The sequence below is a fragment of the Halictus rubicundus genome, chromosome 4 (genome assembly GCF_050948215.1).
Source record: "Halictus rubicundus isolate RS-2024b chromosome 4, iyHalRubi1_principal, whole genome shotgun sequence".
Classification (NCBI taxonomy): domain Eukaryota; kingdom Metazoa; phylum Arthropoda; class Insecta; order Hymenoptera; family Halictidae; genus Halictus; species Halictus rubicundus.
The window spans coordinates 15,439,683-15,463,374 of record NC_135152.1 but is presented as its reverse complement, the minus strand read 5'-3'; the positions used below and the strand labels follow the sequence as shown (position 1 = coordinate 15,463,374).

At 31.5% G+C, this 23,692-nt stretch overlaps 4 protein-coding genes across 5 annotated transcripts; 2 read left to right on the top strand and 2 right to left on the bottom strand.

Annotated features, from left to right (window-relative positions):
- Window positions 1-118: 118 nt before the first annotated feature.
- On the bottom strand, window positions 119-3,916 carry LOC143353616 (uncharacterized protein C2orf42). Its single transcript, XM_076787069.1, has 7 exons — window positions 3,542-3,916; window positions 2,720-3,108; window positions 2,307-2,630; window positions 2,002-2,221; window positions 1,726-1,931; window positions 728-1,646; window positions 119-650 (listed from the first exon to the last, which is right to left on the bottom strand). Exons 2-7 carry the CDS (start codon window positions 3,104-3,106, stop codon window positions 490-492), a joined length of 2,217 nt encoding a protein of 738 aa, XP_076643184.1. The 5' UTR covers window positions 3,107-3,108; window positions 3,542-3,916; the 3' UTR covers window positions 119-489.
- A 417-nt stretch (window positions 3,917-4,333) lies between these two features.
- Window positions 4,334-6,350, top strand: LOC143353619 (PITH domain-containing protein GA19395). Its single transcript, XM_076787073.1, has 6 exons — window positions 4,334-4,424; window positions 5,145-5,326; window positions 5,430-5,482; window positions 5,552-5,629; window positions 5,730-5,831; window positions 6,049-6,350. Exons 2-6 carry the CDS (start codon window positions 5,156-5,158, stop codon window positions 6,254-6,256), a joined length of 612 nt encoding a protein of 203 aa, XP_076643188.1. The 5' UTR covers window positions 4,334-4,424; window positions 5,145-5,155; the 3' UTR covers window positions 6,257-6,350.
- Window positions 6,351-8,051: 1,701 nt separating this feature from the next.
- LOC143353614 (monocarboxylate transporter 12-like) lies at window positions 8,052-18,369 on the top strand. 2 transcript variants are annotated; one of them, XM_076787068.1, is made up of 10 exons: window positions 8,056-8,596; window positions 15,434-15,553; window positions 15,626-15,769; window positions 16,208-16,476; window positions 16,721-16,884; window positions 16,986-17,232; window positions 17,311-17,476; window positions 17,723-17,923; window positions 17,990-18,054; window positions 18,258-18,369. In XM_076787068.1, the coding sequence occupies exons 1-10, from the start codon at window positions 8,410-8,412 to the stop codon at window positions 18,291-18,293; spliced, it is 1,599 nt and encodes a 532-aa protein (XP_076643183.1). In that variant the 5' UTR covers window positions 8,056-8,409; the 3' UTR covers window positions 18,294-18,369. The 2 variants fall into 2 exon arrangements, with proteins under 2 accessions (XP_076643182.1, XP_076643183.1); XM_076787067.1 differs by lacking the exon at window positions 18,258-18,369 and having other exon boundaries at window positions 8,052-8,596; window positions 17,990-18,201.
- Window positions 18,370-18,373: 4 nt separating this feature from the next.
- Window positions 18,374-23,441, bottom strand: Bsf (bicoid stability factor). The gene is made up of 13 exons (XM_076787066.1): window positions 23,021-23,441; window positions 22,797-22,954; window positions 22,116-22,235; window positions 21,464-21,731; window positions 21,014-21,242; window positions 20,764-20,931; window positions 20,469-20,676; window positions 20,148-20,360; window positions 19,843-20,078; window positions 19,249-19,376; window positions 19,054-19,128; window positions 18,686-18,947; window positions 18,374-18,603 (listed from the first exon to the last, which is right to left on the bottom strand). Exons 1-11 carry the CDS (start codon window positions 23,149-23,151, stop codon window positions 19,077-19,079), a joined length of 1,911 nt encoding a protein of 636 aa, XP_076643181.1. The 5' UTR covers window positions 23,152-23,441; the 3' UTR covers window positions 18,374-18,603; window positions 18,686-18,947; window positions 19,054-19,076.
- Between the last annotated feature and the right edge of the window lie 251 nt (window positions 23,442-23,692).

The following is a 23,692-nucleotide window of genomic DNA, read 5'->3' as shown; positions in this document are numbered from 1 at the left end:
CATAATTCTCAATACATACATATTCAATAAATTAATTTTAAAAAAGGTGTGATCTTACGTTGTTAATGAATATGGACATTTATATAGTAACGAGATAATATTAATACTCAAGAGAAACCATTTTCCTTTTTATTTTTTTTACGAAAACAAGTATATTCCATAAAATTAGGTCAGTCTTTAATTCTTCACAAACAATTTAAAAATTGTTTTCAAATAAAAGCAATATGTATACTTTTCAAACATACTTTTTCTAAAATTTAAGGTATCTCTTCTGTTACCTTTACAACGGACACATATGGACTAAATTCTTCAGTATGAGAAATATATTCAGTATGAAAGCAACACATGAAAATGTATTTCATACTCATTGTTACTTTTTGTCATTTAAAAAGAATAAATGTTCTCAAAACATTCTATACAATTGTTAATAATAGGAAAATAATAATTTGATAATACAAAGACAATTACAAAGTTATTGATTTCATATTTTTATAATAAGGCTATTTTCCTCCATCTGTGATTTGTTTCATTTTTTACATGACCAAATTCAAATCTAATTCTAAGCTCACCAATTTTTGATATTGGCAAGATATCTGGTATCCACTCTATCAAAAATGGCGTTGGTTCAACTTGATTAGGAGAAGTATTTCCTGAAAATCGAATAACAAATTTATTATTTCAATAACAATTCATTTATTAAATTCCGTTAAAGATAAGCAATTCTTACCAACTTTCAAATACGTTTTTAATTCTAGTGGTTTAATCAATGCATTATTATTGGTTTTCTTGTACCGATCTATTTCCGTTTCCTCTCGTTTATATAACTCATATGTACCATCTGCGTTTTGTACAAAACTTCTTGTTATTTCTAAAGGTATAAGTGGCGTTTCGAAAATACTTTTGACATGTAGAATATTAGTTATATGCCAAGTATACTTCGTAAATGTACCCAACGGCACCCCATCTTTTCTAACAAACGCAGTAGTTGAATTTGGTAATCGTTTTTTCTTGCCGCCACAAGATATCCTTTCACGTAAACAATCAAAAAATATTTGTGGTACATGAAATACTAAAGGATCAGGTTTCCCATCGAATTGGAAGTGCATCGTCTGATTTATTCTTTCAGTTATAGATGCCAGCCATTTCATAAAAGGTAAGTTTATGTTAGCTTCATCTAAATCCTCACAGGGATTCTGATATTTTTTAACAATTTGTAATTTTGTTTTTGCTTTTCGAGGTTCTATCGAATTCAGGTTATTCAAGCTGGTGGTATTTGTGCTTGTAGGTTTGTCATCTCTCTTGCGTTTTGTTGAAATAGGTTGCTGTATATTACTGCTCTCTGTATTCGATATACTTCCAGTATCATATTGTATTAATACATTCTTGTTTAGTACTTTCATACCAGTTGTATTAGAAACAGTATTAGTATCAATTAATTTCATATTATTCACATCCAAAATTGTATTTGTGTCAAGAACCTTTAAAGTTCCAGTATTTAATATTTTAATGTTATTATCATTTAAGATATACTGGCTGTTATTAAGTACATTATATTTAGAGTCAATAGCTGTCTGATTCTCCAGTATTTTTACTGTGCTTCCTTCAAGTTGCATGTTGTTTTGGTTAATCACTTCTAAATTGTGTACCTGCGTTGTACAAGAAATAAATTTACAAGTTTACTTTTTAAACGATATTATTTTTGTTTATTCACGATGAAATTTTTACCTGTGATATCATATTACTATGTGCCAACAAGGTACGATCACATTCTACTTCAATATTTTCAACAATACTATGTGGCAATATTGTAGAATCCAAGTTCATTGAATCCAAGTCCAATCTATTTCCATCTAAACTCTGTACTGTTAAAGTATCATCTCGAAATATTAGAAGATGCGTGTCTGTATCGTCGGTGGTTAATCCATCAAGATCTATAATTTTAAACATTGGAAAAACGTTTTCTATTTATGTTAAAGAGTTAATGAAGTCCAATCTTCTTACCAATGCCAACTATCTTTTCCTGTTCATTATTTTGCAACATTGTTGTCAAAGGTTTCGGTATACTTAAGTCAGTCTGGTCTAAATTTATATAATAACTAAACTCTTCTGATAACTTTTCATCACTAGCAAATGCACAAATACATGCATAAAAATGTACACAACGTTTATTCTGCGAAGACTGTCCTAAATCTATTTTCTCTCCAGCTGTCTTTGCTACACCCTATTAATTTTTAATATATTTAGTAATATACATATGTGTATGAGCTTCAAAATATAGTGCAACTCTGCTTGATCTTCCTACTTACCTTAAAAGCAGAACAAGAACAGAAGTAACGATGTTCGATTCTATCTTTCAATTTTGTAACAAACAGAGAAAAATGAAGGTAACCCAATGGATGTTTTGGTGAAGCTTTACACTTCACAGCCATAATATTTTTAGAAACACGTTGCACTAAAGGCCCTGATGTTTCTGTAGCCAGTAGCCATATTTCTTGTTTCATCTCATTGTTTACATTTAAAGTTGACAAAATAGAATTTCTTAATGTTAACGGTTGTGCTTCTGCATAACATCTTAAAGCTGCTTGTATATGTTGACATGTAGAAACAGGCATATCAGACGAATTTTTTTCCTATAATAAAATGCATTTCATTATTGTAATGTGAAAGCAATTGGAAGCATATTTTATTATCAGAATTATGTGTTATTCGAAGGACTTACATGACATTTAAGGACACTAGTATCAAAACTTCGTTCACAACTATCTACAAAACATAATGCTGTAGACTGTGAGATAAGCGTTGTCATTTCATTAGAAATGGTTGCATTTATTAATGGAAGTTGAACAAATCCACGATAGTCAGGACCTTTATCGCGCACTCGAACTGAGAAGACTTGCGCAGTTGTGCCTGTAATAAGCTTACATGCTTCCGTAGATAATTTTCTTTTCTCACCGGGTTCTTTAAATACCGCATCACAGTATTTATTTTTACAGCATAAACCACGAGATCCATTATAGGTACCACATTTTGGACATTTGCGAACTCCGCGTAATGTAGCTTTGCCTAAATCTGATAAAAGCTTCTTTAAACGCTCTTCATTGGACATAGCTGTTTAAAATTAGATATCGGTCGATTAATATTCAAAGTGTTATAAATTAATCTATAGCTAAAAAATGTATATCTGACACTGTAAACTATTATTTTGCTATTAAAATTGTTTGAATTCTATAATCGTGTACATTTTATTTAAGCCGCTACTAAAATACTGAAAATACTTTCATAATAACGTCAATTACTGAACTATAATTGTGTCTACTATGAGAAGTCTATTTATAAATAAAAGCAAATGAGGTCCCAATGTAAGAAATATTTAAAGAAAATTGGAAGAAAAATCAAAACCATATAAAGATGATTTCTTCATATATCTGTAAAACATTAGGAGAACTGTTTGCAAACATCTAAATATTGTTTAACATGACATCTTTTACAAATGTTCAGTGACATTTGAGTTAAGGGTATTAAGATGTTTTAATTTTCTTACCTTAGCTGGATAATCAATTATTATAATACGAAAAAACTGATACACTTTCCAGTAATAAATTATATTCCAGGAAAGTTTGCTTCGGATAGTAAATAAATATAAAGCTCATCTCAGTACTAAATTACCGACATTTGTGGCAGAGGGCACTCTATTTCTCGAAACATTAATCTGAATTCACAGTACCAATACATTCAGGTTGTAAGAGATAATATTGAAGTACATAACATACAATCCATAAACATTACAAACATTTTCTTTATATATTATCATGCAATTTTTAGTATGGTACATTTAAAAAATTAAAAACTGTTTTTAATTTAAAGCAGAAAATTAAATACACCATAAAACATGGCAGTATAGATAGGAATCTTACAAGAAGACATCGCGACCTTCCGGACACCGATGGTGCTGAAACTTCGCACACTTATACATAGATCTCGTTCTCCTGTTTACTTTTAGATAGGGATGGCGTCCAAAATCACAAACAGTGTTTTATCACAGTAATCGCAGAATCACGATCACGGTTGTGATTACTCGATATTTCATGTCGTGCGACACGAAACAGCATAAGATGAGATGACTGAACTGGCCTATTCCTACATCTCGTCTGTGATATTAGTTCTGACCGATACGGTAGGATGTGACACAAAAATGGTAACGAGGCTCTAGATGGCTCTAGAGCCCCGCGGACGTGAGACAAAAAAATACATTGGGTGATTGGTCTACTCCTGTACCTCGTCTGTGATTTATCGTTCTTCAGCGTAGAGGGCGTAAGAAATCGAGTGGTTTTTAGCGATGTCGGTATTTCAGATCGTGAGACACGAAACCCTATATGGTGTTTGGTCTACTCGTATACCACGTCTGTGGCTGTAGCAGGCTGTAGGTGAGACTTCTCTACCTTCAAATACGTATGCGTCCATTTATAGAATTTGGATGTATTGAAATTAAAATGTAATAAAAGTAAATTAATTTTTACATTAAATAAAACATTAGTATAATAGTTTTTATTTTTAAATAACATGATCGACATATAATTGTACATTTTAAGTTACTCTAGAATCTAGAACGTACTGTTGATTGTATCAAGGTTTAATTGTATCAAATAAATGTTAAATGAAATAAAGAATTTCCATAATTTTATAATAACAATACAAATTATTAAAGTAATTGCGACTGTTTATCTACTTGTTCATGATCAACCAATATTTCGTATACATAAAGTAACATAACGACTTATATTTATACCAGAGACTCTGTTTATACATTACAGTACTCTGACTCTTCAAAATTCCGATTGTCATTTTCAGTATCATAAACGTTACTGTCACGTTGTTAACTAACTGAGATTCCTTAAAACATTTGTATGTTTAATTCACAGAAAGAATTGAATTTGCTGTTTCGTAAATCTTTCTTCCCATCATAATATATTTATTTTCATATAGTTTGCACTAATTATAAGATAACAAAAACAATGTAGAATTATCTACAATATAGAATCTATAAATATTTCAAAAAGTCTTACAATTTATATTTATACCTGTGTATTAATTTTGTGTAATAATTAAAAAGTATTTAGTTAAGAACATTTGCTGCTTTTTCACAGATTTTTCTACAATGGCACATCACTGTAATTGTGGAGAAGCGCACGAGGAAGGAGACTTGGGTGTACAGTACAATTTATATGAAAAAATTGATACACAAAATATTGAATGTTTAAATGAATGCGAAGAAGGAAGCGGTGCTACTGTCTTTAAACCATGGGAGGACAGACTAGATAAAAGCAAAGTAATTATCTCGTTTATTTGTTTTATTTTGACATTTTATATAGTCTGATTCATTACATAGATAATTATAATATTTTTTCTTATAACTAATCTGTTGTTTTCAGTATGTAGAAAGTGATGCTGACACTGAAGTTAATGAACTGTTATTTAACATTCCGTAAGCATTTTTTACATATTTTTATTTCATTTCTCCTAATCAGTAAATGTAAATTTTATTTCTATACAGTTTCACAGGTAATATAAAATTAAAAGGTCTCATTGTTATTGGAGGTGAAGATGACCTTCACCCAAACAAAGTGAGTTTGTGAGTATTACTTAGGTTTCAATGTTAAAACGTTACAGTTCACTGTTTGTATATAACATTTGAATTATTCTGTGCTAATTAAAATACATTCATAATGTAGATATAAAAATCGGCCACATATGACATTTGATAACATTGTACAACCTGAACAAGAATTTGAACTTTGTGTAGACAATTATGGGGTACACCAGTACTTTCCAAAGTAAGTATCAAATACAGGATAGTTTACAAATTGATTGGCACAATATTTAAATTAGTTCTGATAGTGTAACAAAAATAATGTTTTACACAAATGTTTAGTGATAATAATGAACTTCCGTTTATTGCATATCAGGACCAACTAAAATATTAGAACACACGTTGTACAGATCATCCTGTTCTTTACATCAATTAATTATAACCTATATTTAATATTGCAGGGTGGTTAAATTTTCATCAGTAAATCACTTGAGTTTACACTTTACTGGGCGTGAAGGACAGGAAAAAATAAAGATTTATTATATTGGGTTGAAAGGGGAATGGACACCTGCTCATAATCATGGAGTTACCATATGCACTTATGAATTATTGCCACAGAAAAGTGAACAACTGAAAGACCATAGAGACGTAGACAGAGCAGTTAGTTGATTTGATATCAGCAAATTAATTGACAATGCATTTTGTTTCATAATATCTAATTCTTCACAAATTTAATTAATAAATAAATATTTATATTTAAGTAGATACTTTTGCTTATTTATGCCCTCTAGTAATGTGTATCATGTACAATAAAAGTATAATTTATACTTTATTAATTTGTTTATACTTTTATTAAATTTTTAATTCTGTAATATAAAATATTGCATAGTCATAAAGTTTGCGTTTAAGGAAACCAAAGTATGTCATAAGTTTTTAAACTAGAATCATTTCTTATGCTTAATAGGTCTAAATTGGTCTAATTGTCTAATTATCACTTTGAAATAGCTGGAATCAGTAGTGAAACTGGAAACGAAATTTCTGTGTATAATATTGAAAATGTTTCTCTATCATAATCTTGTTTCAGTATTTTATATTCCATAAAAAAATACAACAATGAAAATTTGTTTATTCATTACCATTATTAAACTTCTTTCGTCTTCAGCTGTTCCAATTTTCCTACGTACAAGTAATAATATTTGTTTTAGTAATATAAATTGTATTGAGATTGTATGAATACATATAATTAAAACATAATTATACATCGGTAACTAGTACAAATAAGATTCAATTAAATATCTTCTTCAATTACAATGTCTTTCTCATCTTTTATCATAGCATTATAACTGACGATTTTCCTAAATCGAAGACAATAATTAGTTAAACATTCAAGAAACTGAAAAATTGAGAACGGAAACTATAATTTAACTTAGATATTTTTTTCGTTACGAGATATATACATACAGAGGCCCGCAAAGGTGTTCGTACACACGGCTGATTAAACTAATCTAATTGAATTACAAATGGGTTCAAATAATTAAAATAAAGGTGTCAGTCAACAAAATTCAATGCCTGAGAATTATACTTTAATCACGTGTAAAAATACAATTAATATGGATAAACTTTATTCTTTTTATGCAAACACTTTTGTAAACCAAAGCAGTTACAATTTTCATAAAAGTATCACGTCTATTAGTAAACCATTTCAATATTCCAATAATAATTGCGAGTTTCACAAGCATTAAAAAAAAACCTCAAAATACATATTTGCAAAGGTCAGTCGAAAATATAATTAGCTTTATGGAAATTTTTAGGAGCTTAATAAACATTACAGTCCAATATATTTGGATTAAATATTTTATGGGTGCCACGCGTAGTTGAAATTTGACATTTTGTTCGTGACCGTGGTCACATTTTGGAAATAAAACACAGTGGATCCAAAAAATATATGAACACTAATAATTTCGTTCAAATATAAATAGTACTACAATAAACTTGGTCTCATTGTAAAGCTTGAGATTTCTACTTTCAGAAACTGTCATTCATCTTTACCTAAGACGATTTTGCACGATGTAATGGGCAGAAAACTGAAGAGATGTCTTTCCTCGAAAATGCTATTAATTCAAGCGTCTCTAATACCATTAAAAAATTTCTTTCGTGAATGAATCAACGTTAGGTTTGGAAATAGAAGCCTCCCCTTTACATCGACGTAAAAATAACTCGATGTACGATTTTTAATGGCCGTTTAATTAAGCTTTTAATGAAAGATATACTTGTTCTTCATTTTGGTTCTACAAATCAGTAAAAAAAAAATCGTACACCAATTTCTAAAAGGTTGTTGGAAAGGAAAGATATCAATCTTCAAATCTGTGATGGACTCAGCCACGAAAAGAGATTTTCCAATATTTTTACAAAAGTTTCAACTCATAGCATTTTTCAGGAAAAATGGGCCTTCAGTTTTCCAGCCGCTGCATTATGCGAGAACATCGTAGAAGAAAGTGATCGATGTTCAGCGAAAGTAGAAGTTTCGAGTTTTCAAATGACTCCAAACTTATTTCGGTATTCTTGTTTTTGACGAAATTTCCACGGGTATCGACAATTTTCCGAGAATCGGAATGTTTAGTGTACGAATACTTTTTTGTTTGGATCCACTGCCAGCCTCTTCCGGTTTAATTGTGCGGCAACGTGCGGCAACGTGCTTTTCGGCGACCGTCGGGGTCTCCCCTTCTCTCATGTTTCGGTCCCTTCCACCATGAGCACCAACTTGACGCGCGGTACTTGGTATCGCGAGGAACAACGCTCGCCAAGTCCAACAATTGCAACTCATGGCACACGCGGCCGTCGGCTCCTCCACCGAGACAAACAAGCTGGGAAAAAAAAGTACAAGCGAAAATGTCGCCTGCGAACAAATGGACCAGACCACGAAGGACACCACCGCGCAGCATCCCTTGCCGCCGGATGGAGGATGGGGATACATGGTGGTCCTTGCGTCCTTCTTAATCCACGTAATCAGTATGTACCCGATTCTCTTTCTTACTGTATTTCGAAACCGCCGATTTCACGGCGTTTACGATACCTCATCACGAATTTCCGAAGCGTTTTCACACAAAAGTTGAACGTCCTAACGCGAAAATGCCGCAAACGAACACGTTTTCGGTTTTAAATGATTAACGCTAAACCTATCGAGCACAAAATCCGTTTATTTTAATATATGGTTGCGTTAAGGTGTACATTCAACTATTTCCTAGGAAATGAATCTTTACAATCCGAGACCGGTCATTTGTCCGGCGGGTTTAGTGTCAAAAGGTTTGTGCGCATGTGCATTTTATTGTTTGATCCCGCTTGAACGTAAAGCATAATGAATATTAGAAAAAGAGATGTTAAATTTTTTTCATTAAAATTAGTTAATATATATATATATCTTTTTTTAAATATTCATTATGCTTAGTAATTGGGCCCCTTACCCTATGCAGCAAATATTCAAAAAGAGTTTTAATAGATGGACAAAGTGAATTTGTGAACTGGTTAAGAGCGTTTCTTCGAAAATTAGTGATTAAAATAATACTTTATTTGTTGTAGAAAGTTGAGTTAATTTGTTTGTTGATTGTCAACAGAAGAAACGCTATTGTTTAACTCATATTTGTCTATATTATTTGGACAATTTCGGTATTCACTTAAGTACAAGTAAATCAAGAAGAATTCTTTTATACGTTACTGTCATGGTTGTCATTCGTAACTGATGGTACTGTGTTGTATAAGAAAATGTAAGTACTTTCGCTTTTTAGCAACGATTGAAATAAATATACAAGATGGGGTGGTCATAGTACTGTCAATAATAGTATTATCAGACAAGGAATGATTCTGTAATGATTGACTTATCGTGGAAAATACAGAACAGGTAGTTGTGCAATAGATGTCACAGCGTAATTGTTCATTTCTCTTTGTTAGTATTGCATTATCGCGAAATTATGGTAGTGTATTAGCCGGTGAATAGAATATTTGGTGATAGGTAATTAAGTTGATTTTTCATGTTATACTAAACTTTTCTTTATTTTATTAGAATATCATCTTGGTAGAAATTGTTCAGTACCAGTAAAATAGATTTCAGGTTCTATTAAATTAAAAAAGCAGTAACATAAGCTTGATCTCATTTTCAGCCTTATTTCGATACAATATGTAGGGTAAGGGACCCCATTATTGTGGGAGTACCAATTACTGTGCCTGTATTAATCATACTTATTTTTAAAGCATAATGGACATATATTAACTGATTTTAATCTCTTTTTTAGTATTCATTATGGTTTAAACATAAACGCGGTAATTGGTACCCCCACAGTAATTGGTCCTCTTATCCTACCCATCTTAAGAAATCGTGGTAAGATTCTATTGAATAATTAAAAATAAAGAAAACAGATGTCAATGTCACTCTAACATCTTTCCAAATTTTTCGCATAGATTTTTATACGTTTTTTTTTCTGTTCGAAAACATCATTTTACGCTGTTAATGTTGTTTTGAACACGTTGGGGTTACGAGAAAGGGAAGAAAATCAAGAAAACGCGGAACGCCTTACAGTTGCGATAAATTATTTTTATCGTTTCGAGGAGTCCGCGAAGAATTGTGGAACTTTTGAGTTGATCGAATGACGCGGTTATCAAAATCAACTTACGTTTCCTCAGCTGATCCGTTTAAACGAAATTGAGCGAGTTTCTCTTTCAAATTCACACGTTGGTCACTACATATGAGTTTCACTTTTACTCTTATTACTTTCGTTTGCGACCAGACGAGAATACGTCGTTAATTCCTCTATGCTCAATCATTCGTTTGCATATATTCCATGAACACTTTGTATGATACTTTATTTCTGGCGGATCGTGCTTTTTCTTGTTCCCGTTCGCGAAATTTTATCGCGACTTCGATTCCGACGGCCGTTTTGATCCCGTTTTGGTCGTGTTAATCGGATAAATGATATCTTTAGTTATTACGGTACACTGCTCCCGTAAAATGGTACACGCGATACGGCTGTACGGCATGAGTGAACTGTTGGATTCGTAAAAGTTGTATGAATTTCGCGATCGACACCGCCACCACGGTAAAAATAGTTAAATCTTTCAGTACGCGAACTGAGAGCAACGGCTTTGACCATTGGACTGTGAGTTTAAACATTTACCTATAGAAAGAACGATTGTTTTATACCCCCAAAGGCTGTGGATAATTCTCAGCCCAAAACTGGCAGTTTTGGTGAATTCGATGAAACTTTACAGGAACACACGAAAAAGAATTTCTTCGTTCGAGGGAAACACATTTCGAAGAGCTTTCTACGTCTATGCAGAAAATTATCCAATTTAATTAAGAGCATCTGCTGTCGCGTATCGCACCCTTGTAGCAATCCGGATTTCATACCGTTTGTGTGATCAGCTCTATAAAAACATACTAATTGTTCAACTGTCGTTACATCCGTAATGACAATAAATTTCGTTAAATTTTGCTCGATATATCACGGCATTAAGATATATATATTGGACGGACAAAAGTATCCGTATCTGCGTGACCGAATTGCTGATTTATTGAAAGTTTATTATACGTAACTAAAAATATGTTATCAGTAGTGCGACAACTACCATAAATTGATACTGCGAAATTTTTGTTTACATAACCATGCACGATCTATCAGCTTATATGCAAAACCACACATTTATAGACTGATTAGACTAGTGCAAGGAAAGCTTTTACACTTAGGAAAATTTCAACGATAATATTTTCGTTTCGTTGGTGCAACTTTTCAATTTCTTCAATTTTAAACGACTCGTACATTCGGGATTGTCTAGATTTCTAAACGAACGGAGATTCGTTGCAGGCGACTATGACGAAAGATGGGAGCGAGAATAAAATAAAGGTCCACGCAGTTTTTGCATTTTCTATTCAGCATTACCGTGTTACTAGAAAATCTAGTAGAATTTTCTTTTAAATTTATCATCGTTTTTCACTGCAATATCGCGATTCTTGAAAATTAGCGTTAGCAATTACGTTTACATTCTAAGCAAAGGGACCAGTCTAATAAACAAGTTTACGTCTCTACGATGCGTTCGATTAATTCTGCAAGAATGATTTCATCGAGACTGACAGGGTTTGAAGTTCTCGAGGAAACGTGTCGACGTGGACTAATCGAGCGATTCCTCTACGTATTCCTCGTCGTCGCTTCAAACAAAGCCGACCACAGATTATCTATGAACTTGCTATCTACGAACAACGACAACGGAAGAAAGGGCAATATTCGAGATTGTCGGCTTTCCTTGAAACTAAGAGCTCCGAACTGCAACACGTGTTCATAGCTCGACGATGAATCGACGATCGAGTTTCCAAAACAGAGTGCAATCGAACGCGGAAATTATTAAAACATACGTGCATTATAAGAATGTACACAGAAAAAACGATGATATTTATCAACGTGTAATCATTCGATGAAAAGAAAAAAAGGGACCTTGCGCTCGAAGTTATCGCGCGCGCGAATTATTTTGCTTTCGCTCGCGATTTTCGTGCAAGCTTATTTATCTGAGCCACCAGTTATTTTTTAATTTCTCAATAGCGGCCGCACGCACGCAGAACGATTTCTATAAATATTTACCTTGATTAGTTGCAGTCAAGGACGAAATACGCGATAATGATGAAACGAAAGTTTTAATCGGTCGCTGTCGATCCAGCGTCGCGCAGAGGGGTGTGCAACTATTATACTGAATCTGGTCATTCGGGGGTTTTATGCAAATGCAAAAAAAAAAAATCAATTATAGTGACAAATATCTGACTACAGATGTCGAACGAAATTTTGATCTCTTTGAGAAATCTTGTCGGCTTCAAAGTGAAAGGTGTTGGGACCGATTCTTTGTTTCGCGCGGCAATTTGTGCTATAATCGCAGAATAAATTCTAGACTTGATTGTCATGTATAGACGAATCAAATTTTTGTAGACGAATTTGAAGAGGGCGGGATCAAGTCGAATCTTATTCTCAGTGGTAGCAGCATTTGCAGGTCTGAAATAAATAGAAATCGTATTAGAATCCCTAGCATTTTTTGAAAATTTTCAGAAGCCATAAATGCCTAAAGATCGGTAATCTAATCGTGTATATTCATTCGCAATACACAACAAATCTCTTGGATCACAGTTTTGAAGCGTCAATTGCATTCTTTGCGGAAACTGTGAATCGGAAATGACCATAAATGAAATTCCAATGCGTTTCCAAACTCGTTTTACATGGCGAATATAATCATCATTAGACTTGCAATCAACGTATGGTAGATTAGTAAGCATTGCGAAGCGAGTCAAACTCGTGATTCACACACAAGGCGTTATTTTCACATCGTCTTGTGTTTTACAACATATATCTGTTTCATCGACAAATTAATTAGAAGCTTGTAAATTGATATTGACTATACTCAACCGTGTATTTCGGAATTTAGTAAACTTACTAAATAGCAAGTATGACAATATTTATTAGTTAATGCTCATCGTTTATATATTTTGTAAGATCGATAATATGTTGAACAGAGCAAAAGAAAGCAAGGACCTTGACATTATATATGAATTGAACCATACACTCTATCATACACTCAAGCTACTTATCTACATCATTAAAATAAAAGAAAAATTTCGACGATGAACGAACTTTTATTGTTAACATATGATCCATCGCGTATCCGTAAAATTTTCCCCGAGGCTAAACGAAAACTTGGACATCGTAGGAAAGTTCAACAGAGTCGGGAAAATTAGAGTAACGGGGTTATCGTCATCAATAACAGCATGATAAGGAAAATAGAATCTCCGCGATGACTTTGACGCAAGGAAAAAATACTTTCACTGAATCACATTAAGATTCAGAACAATATTTCCATATTTACTGCATATACAGGGTAAGGGACCCAATTACTGTGGGGGTACCAATTACCGCGCTTGTTTTTAAACCATAATGAATATTAAAAAAGAGATTAAAATCAGTTAATATATGTTTATTATGCTTTAAAAATAAGTATAATTAATATAGGCACAGTAATTGGTACTCCCACAATAATTGGGTCTCTTACCCTACATATTGTATCGAAATACATGTGCTTAGATTTCTGTTTCTTCTAACTTCTTCGAACGTTTAACAAGATAAATAAACCGTCCACTTCCTGTTTTTATGAATTAACGCCGAAGAATTCATGCTTCCGTGAGAGCGCATAGTCTGCTCATAGGAAATGATATTCGATTGTGTGTGCAGTGTATTTAATTGATATAAATAATTTTTTAACTCGAAAAATGTGCAAACAAGAAGGTTGATACTTTCAGACGTTTAGACATTAGAACATTCTTTTAATTAACTACTGAGTTCGTACAATGAACCATTCATTTCTGCGACTGCCAATTGAACCACCGCTAACAATTATTGAGTCATCGTAGGTTGATATGCTTCCTTCGCTATTACCATACGCACGAATGCGTATTCACTCGCAGCGAGTTTTGATTATGCGTGACAGTATCATCGCGATACGTAAAATCATAGCGCGATACGAACGTTATACTTTGTACCGTTCGCCGCTTGTGCTATATCCATTCTACAAAGCGAAACACTATCTACTTTCGAAATATTATTTGATTCATCCCGCTTTATTCGCTATGCTTATGTTAACAGAGCTGGACTAAGCGACCCAATTACTGTGGCGGTACCTATTACTGTATTAATTATACCTATTTTTAAAGCACAATGAATATTTAAAAAAGAGACATAGAATGTATATATGTATTAACTGATTCTAATGAAAAAAATTTAACATCTCTTTTTTAATATTCATTATGCTTTAAAAATAAGTATAATTAATATAGGCATAGTAATTGCATGCCCCCGTAGTAATTGCAATTACCCATGGGTCCCGGAAGGTACATGGGATAATTGAATATTAATGGTTCACTTCATAACGTTTTCTATTAGTCTGACGCTAATTGTAACACAATTTGGTTGGATGCAACGAGATATGAAAACCAAATTTTTCTTGCCACGTGTATTAGAGATTAAAAAGAATTCATTCAACATTCTTTATCTGTGACGTGACTGGTAACACCATACGTGTGAATGAACTATGACGCAGCCTAAATTAATTTTCTCAAATATAGCCGAGATATTTATTTCCAAATATAGATATTTATCTATAGTCCTATTATTCAGCTTCACTCTATTGCTGCTACACAACTTCCATTATAAGACCTGAGGAGGCTCATTCTACAATTTTGAAAGTAATTATTATATCTTTTATTGAACAAAGATCCGTCGCGAAGAAGTTAAACGACTACAATTATGCATAAACACGCGCCCCATTTTATCCGAATATATGACGATGGTTTACAATAAGGAGAAGTAGAATATTAGGAGAAGATCGAACAATGATAACAAATAGGGTAAACTTTGCTTATTTATCCTTTTTCCAATCTAGAACATATCGTCGTATTTCTTTTTTTAATATATCGGAGTCATAGTGGACCAATTACCAATACATTTAACAATTCGTTAATTCACTGTGCACATATTTTGTTACAGTTAACTGCAAATATGGAAAATATTTCCATATGGCAAAATCTGTTTTGCCTTAGATCGATTTATTCGTTTCATTTTTATTTAGATTATTTTTTTAATTTTTAAACTATATTTGTTATATTTGTTAATTAACATATTCCTTATGTTCCTATACTTTTTATTTTCTCTTCGTTATATATACGTTCCTGTTCTTTTCATTTTTTATATTCTAATAAACTTAGTTAAGTATTAGCTTTATTAGTGTTATCGTTATTATAATTAATACTATGAATGATGTTTGCTACTTTAGCGGATGGTATTACGTATTCCTTCGGTGTCTTTTACTTGGAATTCCTGTACTATTTTGAGGGTGGAAAAGGTGCAACAGCATGGGTTGCGTCGATATTAGTAGGAGTCACACTGTGTTCAGGTAAATTCTTTTACCACGATTTTATCCTATCGTCTGTTAACGGAATAATAGTGTAAACAATTTCGATTACAGGTCCAATATCGGGCTGTCTCGTAAATAAATTCGGATGTAGAGCAGTTACTATTGCTGGGTCCATATTAGCGAGTTCGTGCTTATTGGCGAGCATGTGGGCCCGCAACATCATTACATTATACTTTACAATCGGCATTGGTGCAGGTGAAGTGAGAAATATACTTTTCTTGAGAACAAAATTTAATTAAGCTGATTTCTAATTTTTTTTTCTGTTTTTCTTTTCATTTCTATTTTTTCCTCCATTTTCGAATTTTCCACGACGATTGAGCGTACGATTCTTCTAAACGATAGAACAGTGTGAACTTAATTGCGAATAAAATTTTAATGCTTATATCAGTAAATTCTTTCTTCTATTTGCTTGAAGGAAAATAATGAGAAAAATTAGGGGTTGAGCAGATCTTGTTTCTATGAAATGTTTTCAATAAAATCCATATATTTTTCATCAGTTATTTATTTTCCATCTTGTTTACGGTATATAATCGGAGAGACGCGTTTATTCTGTATTAAATGTTTCATGAATAAATCATGTGTGCTTGTCAAATTTAAGTACGTTACAAATTATTATGTACAACCATTTTGCAGGTTTCGGTTTCGGCTTGATCTACTTGCCGGCGATCGTAAGCGTGTCATGCTATTTTGAAAAGTATCGTTCACTTGCCACGGGAATCGCAGTGTGTGGCTCCGGATTAGGTACCTTAGTCTTTGCTCCATGTCTAGAATACTTGATAGCGTCGTACGGATGGAGAGGAACAATTATGATCTGTTCCGGCATTGTTTTAAATTGCATCGTTCTCGGAGCCCTTTTCAGGCCCATCGAACAGAAAAAATCGCGGAAGAGAGGTTCTCCAGAGGTACAGGACTCTTGTATGTATTATTATTAGAATTATAATTATGTAAAATGTCGTTACATGTTACATATCGTATAGACGATTAAGAAAAGTTCATGTAAATACAATTAGGATGCTTCTCAGAATGAAAAATTGAAAGACTTGTGTTCAACGAGAATACTTCATGTATACTGTATGCTGAGAATACTTTGTGTACTGAGAAGTCTGGATTTCGTATATTGTACCATTAAAACAGTAATTCTTGTAGGATACGTCGAGGGTGAATAATGTTAAAGAAAATTCAAATGCACATATAGTTGCTTTCCAAAAGGAAAGCAATAGTGTTGGAGTAATATCCACCATCAGTCAGCCTACTTTGATACTAAAAGATGGATTACATGAAGAAAACTTAGGACACGTTCAAAAAGAAATGTCAGTATTTGTTTCTATAATTCCTTTTTGTTGTTAATTATTCAACTCCCACATATATATTAACCATATAAATATTAACATTATTATTCTTTTATTCCCAGACCAAATTTAACTCAGAAATATAGTGAAGAAAACAATCATATTCGTGGATCTTTAAAGAATTTACCTAATTGTATGGAATTTGCAAAGACAGATGGTAAATTACCTAATGGTAACTGTGAAGAAAATATAGGTAACTTTCATAAAATACTGGATATATCTATATTAAAGGATCCAGTATTTATTTTATTTACCTTCTCTAATTTCTGTACCAGTATTGGATTCAATGTACCATATGTATATGTATTGGTATGTATATAAATTGCATTTTTCTTATAGAAGAACATGGTAAAGAAAATTATAATTAATGGTATCATATTTATACAGCCTCAAGCAGAGGAACAAGGGATTGATAAAACAAATGCGAGTTATCTCCTTGCAATAATTGGAATTGCTAATACTGTGGGTCGTATAGTATTAGGATACATATCTGATAAACCATGGGTTAATCGATTATTAATATACAACTTATGCCTTACCATATGTGGCCTCGGTATGTTTATTTGTAATCTATTAATTATTAAAAAGAACCATCACTATCTGATATATACAGATTTTGAACTTCGCAAGAAATATTTATAAACTATGCGCTTTCCTTCATTTATTTTGCGTAGAAATAATTTCTTCTCAATGGAATCATGTTTGCGATTTTAGCGAAATTCTGATATGTTGTATGTTTATGTGATATTCATTTTGTTCTCCAAAAATACTAATTTACTAGTGTCTTATAATTTTCTAGCAACGATTCTTAGTACAGAATGTACCTCATTTACAACCTTCGCAATTTATTCTTCTGTATTTGGATTTACATCTGGAGCTTATGTCGGCCTTACATCTGTACTTTTAGTAGATTTACTGGGTTTGCAACATCTCACAAACGCTTTTGGTTTGCTTTTATTATTCCAAGGTTTTGCATCACTTTTAGGACCGCCTATTGCAGGTATAATTTTATAATAATTATAACCTTGAGACATCTAATGCATCAGTATCATTTGTATTTTCCTAGGATGTCTGTACGATGAGCTGAAGTCTTATGATCCTGGATTCTACACCGCTGGTGCTATGATTACTGTTAGTGGATTAATATTATTCTTCATACCCCTCATTAAAAAAAAAGTACGACATAATGTAAACAATAAAAAGAAGAAAAATATAATAAATAATGAATTTGCTTAAAATAACTTTATTTACGCAGATGACCATTCTTACTCCCACTTCAATCTAGAATTGACTACACATTGTCTGATAACATTCTTATACCATTTATCTTATAGATAATAAAAAACAAGGCAAGAGAATTTGAACGTTAATTATCATGAACTCCAATAAGTACGTCTTGTTCTATGTGTACTGAAGAAAATATCAAGAGGAAGACAATGTCACCAGTCAATTAAAATTTTCATTATATTGTTTATTTCACAAAATATTTGTAATTGTGATTATAATGAACTCTGCCAATGAACATAGGCTACTAGAAATGCTCAAACGGGTATTTTTGTCTAGAGTGCAATATTTTTTGTCGGACTTCTGCAAATATTTTGATATATATTTTATCAAAATATACAAATTTCTACACAGAGGTAAAAAAACATTGAGCCTGTTATAAGAGATCAACTGCATCTGTGAAAAAAGTATTTAAATGGCTACGAAAATGTCAACAGTTCTTCTCATTTTCACGAAAAATGAATTTAATTTCTTGTACCGCAAACGAAGAATAACGAAATTTTAGAAAATGATGACATTTTGAAAACACATTATTGATTATGTTCATTTTTTACACTTTCGTAGACTATAAAATTGATAGCTAGTTTTACATTAGCTACACGTATTTACGTACGTAATTATTCACATACATACAACTCTTCGTTTCTTAAAAATTCTAATACCTGACATGGTTTTATTTACAAATGAAGTTCCCCAGATGGTTTTCTGGATATCTCTGATGTAATTATTATAACATATGTCTGTAAGAGTTATAGTGAAATAAATTTTTACACGAGTGGCAAATATTTATTCTGAAAAAGATTTTTAAATATTGGTTGTATATTAATATGAATTATGGATACTTACTTATTTACTTTTCAGTGAATCACTTAAACATTGCTAGTTTCATTCTCATTTACATTACTTGATTTGTATTTATTCCTAGAATACATATAAATTGACGTAAGTAATACTAATCCCAATATACTAATCCTTCGAAATAATTGTTCGCATTATTAAAATCTAAAATAGTTCTTTCTTTAATCAAACATACGATTGTACCCTTTTCTTGGCACTTCTTGAAATGTAGGCCTTGTAAAATTTGCCATATTTAATCCTATATATCGACGTAACCTTTGCGTTGTTTCAGGTGTTAGTTGAATTCTTTCTGTTTCTAAATGGGTTACTATCTGCAAAAAGCATTAAAACATTATTAGACATCTAATTCTTATAACTTTTTATAATAAATTACAAATCTTAGTACAATCGGTAAGCTACGTGAGAGACTTTTTGCTCAGACCATTTTAATAATGTTCTACGAAAAGAAATACTGTGTCTCTTTAATTTTATATTTTTCGAATAAAAGCATATGTGTTGGTCTATAATGCATTTTCTATTTTATGCCTTCATCTTATGATAACTATTTTTTTAATTTTATAAACACATATATATATATATATATATATATATATATATATATATATATAAAGCATATATATATATGCATGGATATATGTATAATAGGTACAATAATGTGGACAATTAGCGGCTTATGCGACCTGAATGGAAAGTTGTATGAAATTAACAAAATATTAAACACGTTAATGTGCTATAAGATTTTTGTTTAAAAAAAAATAGAAAAAAAAGTGTTCACACCTTTTTGAAGCGAACTTTCGTTATAAGATCATCAGCCATGATGTCCAACAGTAGTTTCTCGATAGATGTGGATGTTATTGCTTCTTCACTGTACACTGTGTTTACATTTTCAACGTTGTCCTCTACTAAACGACTACTGATGAAGGTAAGATTTTCTGTATCATCTGACTTAACGAAAGCATTCTTCACTTCGGTTGCTATGTATTTGTGCAAATATGGGCCAGGAAATACCTTAGCTACATCGGAAAATAACTATTATTTACTTATCGTATTTAATATAGTTAACATAAATCTATAACATTTACCATAGTATGCAGCATTCTGCGTTTTTAATTCCTTTATGTACATCATCACAAAAGCATTGTCTACTATTATTTTATCTATTCCATATGTTATCAACAGTTTTCTTGCCTCTTGGCAATTTCCAAAGAGATATGGTAGAATATAGTCACGAAGTGTACGAACACAAGGTGATATGTTAAAATCATTAATCATGATCTTGAGAATATTGAATAAGCCTGCAAATAAAAAAAAATATATTATTACTTGACAAAACCTTGTGTTAAACCTTTATGATACCTATAAAGTACAAAAATTTTAAATATATTTTTTTTAAAAATGCACACCTTTTACGTCGTATACGTTTGCCTTTCTTACTAGCATTGGCCAAAAGAAATGTGGTTTTATTGTATGATTACGTTTATATATTTTAAGCAAAGGGAAACATAGATCATCATTTCTGAAATATGAATAGTACAATGCCCAGTTCACAGAGTTTTTGCATAGATCATTATTATCTAGAAAATTGCACATGTCGATAATGGTATAAACATCCTAAAATAAAATATTTATTATTTTTTGTGAGTAACCATGCAAAAATATTATAGTCAATACAAGGAGAAATATAATACTTTGTCTCACCGTATTATGATAAACTAAATTTTGTATAAACAACTTTGAAATATACTGATCCTTGAAATATAAAAGTATTTTTTGGACTATGTCTATTCGATTAATATACATTAACTTTAGTATAATATGAATTTCATCACTTGACAGTGGTGTTATGTTCTGAAGATACAATATTATCTACAACAAAAAATTTCTGAGTTGTCATGTCCCAATATGTATAAGACTAATTTTTCCTATTGAAATCTTAAGAAATACTTACTTCATCAATATGTTTTGTGTAATTGTTTACTGTTAATCTATAAACTACATTTAGAATGTCTTCATTGGAAAGTCTTATGTTACGTAGATGACACGTTTGAAGTGCTTCTTTAATGTTCTGAAATTTATTTTCTTCTGCATTAATGCACATATAAACGCTATATGTTTCATTCTTTTGTGTAGAACTTTGGATTCGTGTATTAAAGATTTCTAGTGCTGTTTCAATCTCACTGAAAGATATGTACAAAATTTTTATTACAAGATATTGTAAGATCATTACAAGGTCAAAGAACACTGTATATGACATTATATAACTTTCGTCTGAAACATTTTTCGTATAATTTATATTTTCCAAAATATTTGAACATTTCAAGTTAAACCAATCACATTGTAATTCAGAATAATTCATATAATCAAATATAATTTGTAATTAATTGTAATACATATTTACCCATTTTGATAATATCCCCATATCAATGAATTATACATATCCTCAGTCATTGTTATATTTTGATTACTCAACTCATTTAAAAGTGGATTTGTACACTTAATCTTTCCTTTCCTGCAGAAGTACTCAATACAACGCTCATATGTTGTAGTATTTGGGCAGATTCCTTTGCTCTTCATCTCTTTCAACATATCCATAGGTGAAAAATCATAGTCACTTTTTAAATAAAGTTTTAAGCGTTCATTATAATGATCAACATCCAATGGAACATCTATAAATTATTTAAATATATATAGGGTAGTTCACCAGGTATTACCACTTCAATTTACATGACTGTAATTATTTGAAGCAAAAAATGTCTTAAGTAAAGTTGAATAGTATTGAGGGGAGGAGGGGCACATTACGATATTAATAGCTTTTTTGTAGGTGAACATATAGAAAACACATGGAACTCATTACTGTTTCTTTTAATAGAAGTATGTACCTTATATTGCACCGGTTGATGCATCCTGATATTCATTACAAAAAATGTGTTAACCTACATACGCTAAAAAATCATGAAATTAAGAGATATATCTCTCCTGAAACTATTCAACTCTATGTGAAACATTTTCATATTAATTACATATATACATTCGCATTCTTAAAAACATACTGCACACAGATAAATGACTCCATAAATATTCTACAAATTGAAGCCTCTTTGATGGTAAACAATCAAATATTTTATTACAGCATTTGAGTAGTGTAAGAGCCTCAGAGGTATGTATATCATCTAAAATAAAAATCACATTCATAATAAACTAATAAATTATTGTTTTATATTATAAAGAATAATACTGCTAATATAAGACATCATATTTTTATACATCCATAAGTAATTACAAGATTACAATAGAATTCTAATTATTAAAAATTCCTGATTCACTGGCACATTTGTCTTGACCATTCTTTGACAACTGTTGCAATTCAACAGTTTGATTCATACATAACTATAGTTTTATCTGTTGTAATTCAACTATTCGATTCTAATGTAACTGTAGTTTTATTCCTCTCATAGTGAGTCATAAAATTCAGATTTAAGAGAGTATATTAAACTTGCCAGAAAATAGTTGTTTATAATCTTACGGATAGTTCTGTAATTCTAAATATTGATTATTCGGGACTGCCTTGGTCTCGAGCATGCTGTTTAATGGGAATTCTACTTTACATTATAAGTATAATATTTACAAACTTAAAATGAGATAAAACGTATCTTAGTTTTATACCCTTGTTTACAATTAAATGTAGCATGTATAATAAATATGATGATATCAATCACACACACATTATATACCTTCAGACATAACATTTTGTAATATATTTTCAATTTCAGCTTTTTTAAGTGATCTAGGCCACAATATTTTATCTGATATCTTGCAGGAATTCCTTATTGCTCTACCTTTTCTTTTATTTTTCTCTACTTCTTCTCTTGATGATGATAACAACATATTCCTAACAATATATAATTGATTGTAAATCACGTGGATAAAGTTACTTTACCAGATTCAAAAAACTAACCTTGTTTCAACATATAATGGATCACTTTGATACAAAGTTGTTAAACTTCTAAGTTTCTTTCTTTGATTAAAAATTACATTTTCCGAAAACTGTGCTTGATATCTTACACATTTTAATAAATGACTCGACATGATAACTAAAAAATGTGTAGTATATATCAACACAGTGAAAATTCTCTGGTATTAAAAACTAATACAAAAATAGGTATACATGTGCACATACAATAGTACATAGCAGCTCTCTACATATGTATGCATCCGAATTGGAAGTTCCGATCACCAGAGTCCGTAACCGTTATGAGTCCAAAAACTCAGAACGATCACGTTACTTGAACCGTAGGGAAATATACATTAAAGGAAAAAATTATAAATTTAGTAGTTGAAAAGGATAGTAGAAAATGGAAGAAAAGATTTGATATCAAAATGAGTTACACCATTTTCTTCCATTCTCTTTACCTTTTTACAATTTTGTGATAATTTCACTAGAAAATCGACCAATAAGGAGGAATTGTTATGGCAATATCACTAGAAAATTAAATCTACTCGAGACAGTACCACAACGCTGCGTACTTCTATAACCTAATTTGTCACTAAATTATAGACTGACGAAATAATGTAACGATAACTAAACAAACGAATGAAATATAATCAGATAATAGCTACACGGTTGGGT